The sequence below is a fragment of the Coptis chinensis genome, chromosome 1, assembly GCF_015680905.1.
Source record: "Coptis chinensis isolate HL-2020 chromosome 1, ASM1568090v1, whole genome shotgun sequence".
NCBI classification, from domain to species: domain Eukaryota; kingdom Viridiplantae; phylum Streptophyta; class Magnoliopsida; order Ranunculales; family Ranunculaceae; genus Coptis; species Coptis chinensis.
This window is the reverse complement of record NC_141456.1, coordinates 77,664,446-77,677,556: the sequence shown is the minus strand read 5'-3', so window position 1 is coordinate 77,677,556 and position 13,111 is coordinate 77,664,446. Positions and strand designations below refer to the sequence as shown.

General features: G+C 37.0%; 1 protein-coding gene across 3 annotated transcripts; it reads right to left on the bottom strand.

Moving 5' to 3' along the window:
• Positions 1-11,262: 11,262 nt before the first annotated feature.
• On the bottom strand, positions 11,263-12,852 carry LOC147525266 (uncharacterized). Of its 3 annotated transcripts, none has more exons than XM_086605856.1 (5): positions 12,592-12,731; positions 12,153-12,324; positions 11,909-12,019; positions 11,786-11,828; positions 11,263-11,492 (listed from the first exon to the last, which is right to left on the bottom strand). In XM_086605856.1, exons 2-5 carry the CDS (start codon positions 12,231-12,233, stop codon positions 11,410-11,412), a joined length of 318 nt encoding a protein of 105 aa, XP_086461982.1. In that variant the 5' UTR covers positions 12,234-12,324; positions 12,592-12,731; the 3' UTR covers positions 11,263-11,409. The 3 variants fall into 3 exon arrangements, with proteins under 3 accessions (XP_086461982.1, XP_086461987.1, XP_086461989.1); XM_086605861.1 differs by having other exon boundaries at positions 12,153-12,290; positions 12,592-12,730; XM_086605863.1 differs by having other exon boundaries at positions 11,266-11,492; positions 11,909-12,013; positions 12,153-12,852.
• Between the last annotated feature and the right edge of the window lie 259 nt (positions 12,853-13,111).

Below are 13,111 nucleotides of genomic sequence, written 5' to 3'. Positions count from 1 at the left end.
AGATACTATCACAAGTAAGTAGGATTTCTATATAACACATTAACAAATAACACTGATTAATTACAATAAAGCATTTTGTCTAACATAATATATTTTTTTTCAGGAAAGTTTTTTGAACCTTGGAATTTTGGTGGACCAACTTGCGTGTGCAGACACTGTGGAGCTATAATGTGATACGAAGAAAGAACCATAAGAGGTAACCGACCGCTTAATCCAAAATTTTCTCTGTGTTGTCAGGATTGGAAAGTTAAATTGTCATTGCTGAAAGAAACTCCAAGATTTTTAAAACAGTTGTTAGACTACAATGGAGGACCTAGATCAGCAAAGTTTAGAGAAAATATCAGGGCATATATTATGATGTTTGCGTTTACATCAATGGATGGCAAAATTGACAGAAAAATCAATAATGGTGGTGGACCTTACGTTTTCAAACCCAGTGGCCAAAATCACCATAAAATTGGATCTTTGCTACCAATACCTAGAACCAAACCGAAATTTGCACAGTTGTACATCTATGACACACAAAATGAAGTGGATAACAGAATAAATGCCTTGAGCGAAGCTTAGAAAAGCAAAACTTTAGATAGAGAAGTAATTGAGAGAATGATCAAAATGCTTGACAAAGAGAATGATCTGACAAAAGTTTTCAGAATGGCAAGAGATAGATTTAAAGAATCTGAATTTGTTCTTGTGCGTATAAGATTAATCGGAACGCGTAATAAAGACACAAGACAATATAATCTACCAACGGGATCTGAAGTAGCTGCCCTAATTGTAGACGACGGATTTGAGCATAATCGAGGAAGAGATGTCATTGTGGATAGAGACCGACAAGGATTACAGAGAATACATCAACTACAACCAAGTTTCATGGCTTTGCAATATCCATTGCTCTTTCCACACAGCGAAGACAGATACTCAGTGGCCATTGAACGCAATCAAGTGCCAGGAACAAAGACGTCAAAAAGAAAGAGAATCAGCATGCGAGAATTCTATGCATTCAAAATTCAACAAAGAGAAAATAAAGGTCATACTGTGATTCTAAGTGACCGTCTCTTCAAACAATATTTGGTTGACTTATACGCATGCACAAAAGAGGATAGGTTTTCTATATAAGATCAAACCAAAACAAAATAAGATCCGAGTTGTACCAAAACCTAAAAGATGCCGTTATTGCCAGAGACACAACACCAGCATCTGTAGGAAAGAGGGTAGTTTTACCATCAACATTCACAGGAGGACCATGATATATAGTACAAAATTATCAAGATGCGCTCGCCATCTGTAGATTTACAAGATCACCTGACCTCTTCATCACTTTTACATGCAACCAGAAATGGCAAGAAATTGAAGAGTTCACAGAGAAAACTGGGCAAACAGCAAAAAATAGAGACGAAATAGTAGCTCGGGCTTTCAAAATCAAATTGGATGAACTGATGGATGATTTGTGCAAAAGAAAACACTTTGGAAAAGTCTGGGCAGGTAATATCACTTTTAAATTTATGTTTTACTAAATCTATTTTAGCTGATTTAGGACTACTAATAACATGATTTTGTGTTTTGTTTTTCGCTACATAAAAATCGATTTATAAATTCTGTTAGCATCAAAAAAATACTTAACAGTAAACTATATAGTGATTGCAAGGATATCAAGAACGACACAAACAAAACAATGTTCTATAATTAGGCAACATAAATAATCAAGAGTAGAAAATGGATGTACCAGTACTTGATCAAAGGCTATGGTGTCCCTATTTTGTGGCCCTTAGGTTGCCCTGTCCAATTCCCCTTTTCCATCTTGAAGTGAAATTTCAGGAGGTAAATATAGTTGTTTCATTACCTTAGATGACACAAGAAAACATACTTAGACAATATCAAATTGAGATACAACAATATAGCACTTAGCTTCAAACGTTTAGCTGAAGTTCACATAACACTTAGACAATATCAAATTGAGATACAACAATATAGCACTTACCTTCAAACGTTTAGCTGAAGTTCACATAACAATGGAACACTTACCATACCATACCGTCGTCTAAAATATTCTAATGAAGAGAAATTGTGCATTATCATAAAATCCCCCAATTAATAGCAAAGCAGCTTTCATCAATGCTGGAGACCTACATGTAAAAAAAAATTGAGCAACGATAAAGAGATGATAAGCAAAGACCAAAAAAGTGCAAATTAACAAAGCATAACACTCTATGTATGTACACTATTTGAATTCATATTCCTATTCGTGTAACTCTACTACAGTTCAAGTGTTTTGTTAAATACTAAAACCTCATTTCATTTATTGTTAATTTGCAGTTATCTACACGATTGAGTTTCAAAAAAGGGGACTACCACATGCTCACATTTTGTTGTTCCTTGAAAACAAACTGAAGACTGCAGCAGATATTAATAAAATCATATCAGCAGAGTTGCCAAATAAAAGCGACCCAATTGCTTACGAAACAGTTTTACAATTTATGATACATGGTCCGTGTGGACATCTAGAAAAGAGATGTCCTTGCATGGTAAACAACAAGTGCAAAAGCTTCTATCCGAAAAAACTTTGCAGCCAAACCACATTTGACATTAACGGATATGCCGTGTATAGAAGAAGAGATGACAAAAGGGTGGCCATAAAGATAAAGCGTCAGAAACAGTTTAAAGTTGATAACAGTTGGGTAGTTCTTCATAATGTCGACTTGGTTGTAAAATACCAAGCTCACATCAATGTCGAGTACTGCAACCAAATGAGGTCCGTGAAGTATTTGTTCAAGTACATAAACAAGGGGAAAGATAGGGGAACATTTGTTATTGAAGAGAAAAATCAGAATGGAGAGTCAAATGGAGAACAAGCTGCTCTCGAAGTCGATGAGATAAAAAGATACTTGGACTGTCGATACATTTCAACTCCCGAAGCATGTTGGAGAATTTACGAATTTCCAATTCAATATAGATTCCCAACAGTAGAACGCCTTTCTTTTCATCTTGAAAATGAGCAGCCCATAATATACAATGACAAAGACAATCCTGTTATGGTAGTCAATGCAGATGGCATGCAAAAGACAAAATTCACTGAATGGATGAGAATTAATGCAGAGAACGAAGATGCAAGGCAGCTCATATATGTTGACTTTCCAACAAAATGGGTCTGGAACAAGAAGTTTAAAACATGGACAAAGAGACAATCAGGGAAGACAATCGGAAGAATTTACTATTGCCACCCAACAGCAGGGGAACGGTTCTATCTACGTTTGCTTTTGAACATTATAAAGGGACCACGAAACTACGATGAAATAAAGACCGTAAACGGCATTGTACATCCAAGCTTCAAATCAACTTGCATGGCGCTAGGATTACTTCAAGATTCAAGACAACGGAGAGTGGCACGATGCAATTGTAGAGGCATCATGCTGGGCATTACCTCCCTCACTAAGAGAAACATTCGTCACAATTCTACTGTTCTGTGAAGTCACCAATCTATTAGAGTTATGGACCAGACACTGGAAGTTGCTATCTGAAGACATTCTATTCCGCAAAAGACAAAGGATGAACAACAATGAACTAACGCTCACTGACGGTGAACTACAAAACGATGCTCTCTGCGAGATAGAAAAGATAATGAACAGGAACAACAGATCACTCAAGGAGTTCCAGAACTCGGGCTTCCCATTTCCTGACATGTCACTAAACAAAGGCGTTGAAAACAGGTTGATACATGAGGAGTTGAGCTACGATAGGGTCGCACTTGAGAAGGAATTCTTTGAACTTCACAAGGACCTAAACAGAGAGCAGAAACTCATTTTTGATGCAGTCATTGAGGCGGTAGAAAATAAGTCTGGGGAGCTATTTTTTGTATATGGCTGTGGAGGAACCGGAAAAACATTTCTTTGGAAAACAATTCTAGCAAGGTTGAGATCTCAAGGGAAAATTGTCTTAGCTGTTGCATCTTCTGGAATAGCATCTCTTTTGTTGCCTGGAGGGAGAACTGCGCATTCACGGTTCAAAATTCCAATTAACACAGATGAGAACTCATGCTGCGACATCAGCCAAGGAACACATTTGGCCAAGCTAATGAAAGAAACGGATTTGGTTGTGTGGGACGAGGCACCAATGAATAATAAAAACATTTTCTAAGCAGTAGATAAGACATTAAGAGATCTGATGCAATTCACTGTTCAGAATTCCAGTGAGAAATTGTTTGGTGGGAAGACCATGCTCTTAGGAGGGGATTTTAGACAAACACTCCCCGTCATTGAGAGATCAACAAGGGAACAGGTGGTGGCTGCTTCACTAAACAAATCTTATCTGTGGGATTATTGTCGGGTATTTGTGCTGACAACAAATATGCGCCTCCAAAAGAAAGACCTTGATCCAACAAAGGCCGAGTCGATATCACAGTTCAGCCAATGGGTTCTAGATGTGGGAGAAGGCAAATTGCCGGTCATAGCAATCAATGAATGGGAAGAGGCAAACTGGATAAAAATTCCATATGAGTTCCTAATACCAGAAGGGGATGATCCAATAAAGCAAATTGTGACAAGCACTTATCCTGATATCTTGCAAAACTACAGCGAACAAAAGTACCTAAAGGACAGGTGTATTTTGGCACCAACAAATGATTGCGTAGAAGAAGTGAATGTGTTCATTCTTTCAACTCTACCAGGAGAGTCAAAGAAATATCTAAGTGCGGACTCAATTTGCCCAGGCAATGGGAAAATAAGAAACCAAGACATTTTGTTCCCCACGGAATACCTTAACACACTACAACTGTCTGGGATGCCAAACCATGCCCTCGAGTTAAAAAAAGGCATTTCGATTATGCTCCTACGAAACATCAATCCTGGATTGGGTCTTTGCAATGGGATGAGGCTAATAGTGACAGAATTTGGCGACAGAATTATCAGGGCAGAGATTTTAACCGAGAGAAACATAGGACAAGAAATCTCAATACACTATATTGTCACATCGTCCAATCAAACGAAATGGCCATTCGTTTTAAAATGACGACAATTCCCGATAAAATTTGCTTCGCAATGACTATTAACAAAAGCTAAGGCCAGACCTTGAAACATGTCGGACTCTACCTTCCAAAACCTGTTTTTAGCCATGGACAATTGTACGTTGCTGTCTCGCGCACAAACTCACGGGAAGGAATGAAAATACTAGTAACGCGTAAAGACAGTGAACCCTATGGCTACACACAGAACATAGTCTTTTAGGAAGTTTTCAACAACTTGCCTACAGGTAATACAATTTACTGGCGACCTTTAGAAAGTACATACATACGATTTAGTATTCAAAATCAAATCAACTCTCTGTAATTCCTACAATGATTCAAACAGGTACATCAAGAAACAGTGGGAACAATAGATCTATTGATGAAGCGAATACGGTTTCACATAATACAAATATTTGAAAAAGTACTTTTCAAACTACATTATACTATTCTTATAATATTATTACTTACAAAAAATTATTTTGTTTAATTTTCTCATATTTGCAGGTGAGGAAAACAATACGGACCTATTGGAGCATTTTCAATAGGAACAATTTTATATACAATGTAATGAGCATAATTTTTATTTTTTATATGAATTCAATTTAAGAGATTGGAGAATTTCTACAATATATATGCTAGACTAATAATAGAAAAAGCAGATATAGAAATAGACCTGTTGTTAACTTTAGATTTTGAGTAGTTAATTGTACACACCAGTGATGGAGCTTCTCTTTGATTTTGGAATGAGTCACAATCTCTTTCTTCTCATTTCTTTCTTCTGGAATGAGTCCAAACACTCCAGTCTCTCTTCCAAAAATAGTGCATAGGTATGAGCAATCCCAAACTGAATTAAAAAAAAAAACTTAGTTGCTTTAAGAAGAATAAAAAAAATAAGAACACACTATCCCTGTGTCATAGAAAAATAGCCTATAATATCAGTTCATGCAGGACCACATCACAAGAATACTCCTTTATGCAAGAAAGTGGCGCACCATTAAAAATTTAGCATAACCCACATGTCAAACAATATTAACAAACTTATAGAGATTTGTGTCACATGGATAAGGTCGTGGTTTTGAAATATTTTCATATTTTTTGTTGCGTGTATAATTGTACACACTCAATAATGTTCATTTTTTTGGTTACATGCGTGCCCAGGCAACACACACAAAACCCATGCATAAGTAAAGGAGATATTATTAAAGGAAAATGGTTAACCAAAAAATTACCAATAGGGCTTGAATCATCCTTGAAATAGACCGTTGAAGAATGCGCCCTCTTTGTGAAAAAGTGAGAAGTTCTTCCTGGAAGGTTGGATCACCCTCTCTCAGGTTTCTATGGATAACTATGAGTACTTTCAAAGCCACCTGTGTGAAAACGGAGATATAAAATTAAAATTAAAACTACGAGGATAATTAATAAATGATAAAAAAGAGAAAAAAATAGTCAAACGCATACACACACAATGACACACAAATACAAGAAAGCCAGATCACCATTTTCTAACAGCTTATTTCATTTCCCCCATTAATCTTTTTTAGAAAAACAGTTCGATTATTCAACAACTGCTGCTTTGACAATGTAACTCTTATCCAGTCTCATTTTGCACCATTACACGTCTGAAGTGGAGGTTCTAATGACCATCACAGTAATGACCAATATACAAATTGGAATTGCTCCCACAGTACATTATGGGACAACATCTTCGTAGTTTTCTCTGGCTGATGTTGCCATTATGGCTATTAGGGAAATAGGAAACTTAAAGTGAATTAACTCGCAATCCTAATGTTCTATTTGTTTTGACTTTTGACGGAGTTCTAGAGAATTGAAGGGAAAACTCTGAACTCGGTTCAGTGCACAGCATGATTTCTCGAAACACAAAGCTGCTAGGAATTACATAGCCTTTTCTTACTATTTCATGTCTTACACTAGAAAATTTAATTTCCTACTGGCAGCAACTATGAGTTCTAACTTCTAAGGCACCCTTTACCTTTTTACCACTTCCCCGAGGACTTAAGTTGTGCGATTGTCTCCACCATATTCATCCTACAAGTGTCCATGCCGTCAATTTTCTGATGGCTGGGGATCTGGGACAACCAAATCTAATAAATACATGTAAATAAAAAATATATAAGATAATAGAGAAGGAATTTCGGGACTGGAAGGACCTGGAATGAGCCATCGACATGATATATTTGCTCACATTCCGGGCGAAGGTCATAATTCGCGGCTATATACAAGGTTATTGGAGAACACTTGGGGAAAGAGAATGCGATGGACTAACTTCATTTTATATTAATCAAGTCTGAGCAACAATGAGAAAACTCTTAGAGGACTGGATGCAATCAACCTACAAGGTTGATTACAACATTATTCCATGCATGCAAGGTATGTAACAAGACCATTCATTAATCATCTATACAATTACCTATCAACAAACTACGGTTCAGGATTCTACATCCACATCCTCCCAACAATCAACATACTATGGTTCAGGATGATCATCTAACTAATTCCATAACTACATCGTATATTCATTCTTATTAAAACATATCGTATGGTAAAAAAATAACAAAACCTGTTGGCAATATCACCTTTGACTGATTTGAGTGCTAACCCATCTTTCTAAATACAACTGTGTAAACACTTCCCAACTCACTTTTGAATTAAGATAGCATCGACTCTATAACTCCAAAACCTCATCAATTATGTAGTAATAAACACTAGCAACTTCTAATTGTTTCTTAACTCTGGCTATAGCATAATATTGATTCCCACAAAATGCACTTTCAGTAATTATGCAGATCAAAATTTTCTAACATCACATCGTAAACTGCATTCTCACTCTAATCAAAACCCAAAATCCCAAATGCACTAAAATGTAAGCACAATCAACCCAGATTCTCAATTGCACTACGAACATTACAACAACATGCGTCATTAAAAAAATCCAAATCAAATAAAATATGACTCAATTAATTAAAGTACAAAAAACACAGACTGTCCAATTATGTGTCTTGGTCAATCTCCTAGACAGTGCCACATCTGCTCTAGGCTGCATCGCCGAAGTTGAAGCAAAAATTTCTACAATTCAATTCAATACGATTCGTCACTTTAACAATCGCAACACCAACATCCTATATAATCATATAAGCCAAACCTAGATGCTAAGGTAGATGGTCGATTACCAGCCTAAACCAAAAGAATAAATAGAACTCCTGCCTTAAATAGTTACAAATTCTTCTTGATGTATATTCATTAAACAAAATGAAACTCAAGTAATCAGCTTCTACAACTAAAAATCACAATGAACTGAGGACCAAGAGAGCATAAAAGATGGAAGAGAGAGCTAATTACATTTGTCTGCAGGGAACAACACATGATTGCATCAGAATGGTGCCATAGTTGTTTCAACAAGGTGTCACCAGCTGATAGATCAACCTGAAGGAGCTCTATGCCAGTGAGAAATCTGGAACGAAGGCACAAAGATTAAAAAAAAACCCAAGAAGATTAATTCAAATAGTATAGCACTAGAGTAAACTTCAGAATAATTACAAGATTTGCAAAATAACATCATGCTTCTACTATAGTATCGTTTTCTACTAGCTGATCTTCTTTTGATAAAATATTACAAAAACTAACATAATACATGAGATAAAAATGGTTATCAGTAACCTTTGCCATAATGCTGGCCCAATTGCCAATATCCAAGTTTACCAAGAAATTCAGCAGTCAATGATTTTCTGCATTGTGACCCTACTATACAGTGCAGTAAAACTTTGTTGATCGCATGTAAGGTGTCTTGGGCAGTTGTGAAGTTGGTAGACACCATTATAAAATTCTCGGTCTACAATAACCCCCCTACTAGCATTATTAAATAGCTTAATGGTTTCTGTCGGATCCCAAGTTTCCAGATCAACCTTATTTGCCAATGTAAATGACCATTGTAGCTTTGCGGTCTCAAAATGTTGATGCCCCAATGCAAACAAGCCTTCGTAAAAGTTTGGCTTGATTTTGAGTGCTTCCTCATACTTCTCCCCCGCAAGGGCATACTTCTCCTTAACCCAATCATAAGCCAGCTGAAGCTGTGCAATCATCACCTCCTTTGACGCATTGTCATCTAACGGGATACGCTTCCTAGCCGCACACATGTGAACATTTCCCCAGTTTAAAAAAGCCAAGGCAGAAACCTCCTGGAACTTTGAAGTCACCATGTCAAATAGGCTTTGAGTCTATTCGCTCGTGACTGTCTCTTCAAGAGCCTCAGAATAGAGCTCCATCCCAAGCTCATTATCATCATGTCAGACACTAAACAAACAGATACCCAAAAAACATGGTTCTGAATAGACCCTATAAGGAGCCATACAGGCAAGTACGCAACATGGTTGCCGTTTTACCAACTACTGATTACTTAGTAAATTATGGTCCCAAGGTTAGTCAAACTAGCACTTAAGCAATGCTCTGCACTAAAGACCAGCCTATGCTAACATACAAGCCAATCAGATTGCATCCATCCTAATAGCATTTCTAATGAATAGAAGAGGAATGTCTTCTAGGAAATCATCTGATCCTTAAGGTAATGTTTTTGCCGGAGGATGATCCAAATGCCACTCACATTATGATCACTACTGGGACAGCGGTGGCGCCCTATAGAGGTTATCTCCGCCGCATGTTCATGGAATCTGTCTCGAATTTCAAGTTTGGTGGTCTTGCATGGCTGTTCCTCAAAGTGGCAAACTCTGATAGCCTCCTCTATGACGATGAGTTCAACAAGTATCTCCAGGACTACCCAGACAACTTCCGGTTCGATCGAGTTCTAAGCAGGGAACAACAGAACAGGAATGGGGGCAAGATGTATGTTCAAGACAAGATGTCTTCAAGCTATTGGATGGAGGTGCCCACATTTACTTTTGTGGGTTGAAGGGGATGATGCCTGGGATTCAAGATACACTGAAAAGGGTGGCTGAGGAGAGAGGTGAGAGCTGGGAAAATAAGCTCGCACAACTCAAAAAGAATTAGCAATGGCATGTTGAGGTTTACTAATTTAATCGAATTTGAAGTCGTATTGTGACAATATTTCCATTGGTTATTTGAAGTTTTCGGGGTCTCAATTGTAAGCTTCGGTTTGTTAGCTTTAACCTTCCATCTACATGTGTCCTATTCATATAAATGATAAAAGATAGGCACGATATTTCCCATAAAGACATGATGCCCAACACAGAACATGGCCAATAAATAAGCAGCATACAGCCTCGAAAGCTTACCTGTGATATGTATTCTTTCAGTCTCTTATTCAAACACTCATCCAGCGCTCTCTCAGCAAGCTCATAAAAAAATGGTGCCAAAGATTTTCTGAGAACGTCTCACATACCAGATAACCTAAATAAGCCATATGACAAAGTTTTACTTCGACTCACATATAACAATCTTACTTTCTCCAATTTGCTATTAGACATAATATGTGGACAAAAAAAATTGGGCAAACTTTGTCTATGTACCTGGAAAGAGAAAAATCTCTCTTAGAGGTCTCTTTTAGGAAATAATTGATATATTCTTTATACTGCGGAATTTGTGTGGTAATTTCTGATTCTGAATATATATATATATATAAGTAGATTTTGAGTAGTTAATTGTATGTACCAGTGATAGAGCTTCTCTTTGATTTTGGAATTGGAATAAGTCACAATCTCTTTCTTCTCATTTCTTTCTTCTGGAATGAGTCCGTAGAGAATAAGAACCCCATGCAATAAAGTAGAAGAAGGCCATGGTTATCAAACTACAAAAAAAATATATAATTAGAAGAAGTAAGGATAAAAAAAAAAGGGGAGGGGGGAGTCAGAAAAGAAATAGAAGAAAATTAGGAGAAATATAAAAGAAAAAAAAAAAGTAGTGATGTCGAACTTACCCGTGAAATAGTGTGGGACAAATCAAAGTAGCCAACCTTTCGAACAGTACATGCACAGTTCCGTCCCTGTAAAGCCATATGAAAATGCTGGAGTGGTTTTGGAGATCACAAAAAGTCTAGCAAGTTACATATTTTTTAGAAAACACTACAATATATGGCCAATCCCCTTTTTACACTACGGCACCATGATGAGGAGATATCACTAATCAATTTTCTTACGTCCGATTATGCCAAGAGGGGTATAGGGCCACATGAAAAATTGAAGAACTAACAGATGACCTACGCAGGTCCTAGCTAGAAGTATTCTGAGGACCAAGTCACAAGGTCTACACAGACAGCAAGGTTCATTAGTAACCTACAGTAATTGGCATATCGAGGATTCAAAATTACCATACACATGTCTTCAATACAAGCTCATACAAAAAGATATCCCCAAAATCTCAAAAAGGTAATAATGTGACACTTGACAAGATCGTGAAGCTCTTGGAAAATAGTAGCAACTTAGCTGTCAGGTGAATGCTTTCTGGAGGTGAGTACGGTCAACTTTTCCAAGACAACTGCATTCTTTAGCATGGTTAACGAAATAAACCCCTGTTCAGAGGAATATCCATTAACTTGCATAGTTTGAGACTATCTAAGTCTATGACCATTTCCTTCAAGTTTGACTCACTTACTATAACAAGAATACCAGAATACCAAGGAATGATTACAAAGGATACTAACTTAATAATTTATTTATCGAAATAGGTTTTCCTCTTTCCAAGTAGAACATCCTCAGTGTAGATGTCTACAGTGTCGAAAGCTTACTAACTAACACAAAGAATAATTATTAGCTGAGAGACATAATTAAGATGTATGATTTGGGCCTGATATGGATGTCTTACCATTTGCCATGGCACACTCATTTGCAATGTCTGATCCTGATTTCTGCATTCCAATGACCTTAATGAATTTTGCTGCAGCAATATCATCCATGGAGGAGTAGCCCATAGTGTGTATCACCGTACCTTACCACCATAGACTTCAGGGCCTTTATTTGGTGGAAATTTCGGAATGGTTGAGATGTCGCTATACTTTCCAAGGCAATGGATCACAAGGTTTACTTGATAAAGCTGTTTCTAATGGAAGCACAATGTCAGAATATGTAAAATTCAGGATATTGATTTCAGATTTAAGAAAGTAGAAATCAACTTTTTAGATTTGTAGGTTTCGAACATCAAGATCATTGTAACCAATGCTCAGCAGGGTTACCTCAGGTGATTGCATGTAGCTGTTGTCGGCTGTAATGTTCCATTTTCCGTTTGGACTGAAGGGATTGGAAAATAGTAGCATCTTAGCTGTCAGATGAATGCTTTCTGGAGGTGAGTACGGTCAACTTTTCCAAGACAACTGCATTCTTTAGCATGGTTAACGAAATATACCCCTGCTCAGAGGAATATCAATTAACTTGCATCGTTTGGGACTATCTACGTCTATGACCATTTCCTTCAAGTTTGACTCACTTACTATAGCAAGAATACCAGAATACCAGGGAATGATTACAAAGGATACTAACTTAATAATTTATTCATCGAAATAGGTTTTCCTCTTTCCAAGTAGAACATCCTCAGTGTAGATGTCTATAGTGTCGAAAGCTTACTAACTAACACAAAGAATAATTATTAGCTGAGAGAGGCAACAGAAACCTTACGATTTAGAAAATATCACGATCACAGTGTCACTGATTAAACAAGACAAACAACACCTTTAGGGGATGTCCGCTGGAAATTGTCAATGATGCTGCATTTTCCCCAATTTTGTGGTGCAATACATCACCAAATCACAACACAGACAACTGATTATGCAAGTCAGAGCAAACTGATGAGATCACAACTTTTTGAGAATGATACACCAATTTGATTTGTCATAAAACTTATCAAGTACGACTGCATTTTCTATGCCGGAAACTAACCTGCAAAAGACGGGATGTACAAAACACCCATGTTAGAGCTCAGTGTATGATTTTTTTATTTTATCTTTTTTCCAGGTAGAAATCAGAGAATGAGTATGATTGCTAGACAAGAAAAGAATGGAGAGGGGTATAAAGTATAAATCAGTGAATCACAGAAAAAAGTCTGCGGGGATTTTACTCTATCTCACTTTTGTTTGATAAGCTAGGCTTAAACGAGAAACTCCCAGTTGCACTAATTTGTACAATATGGGCGTAGGTA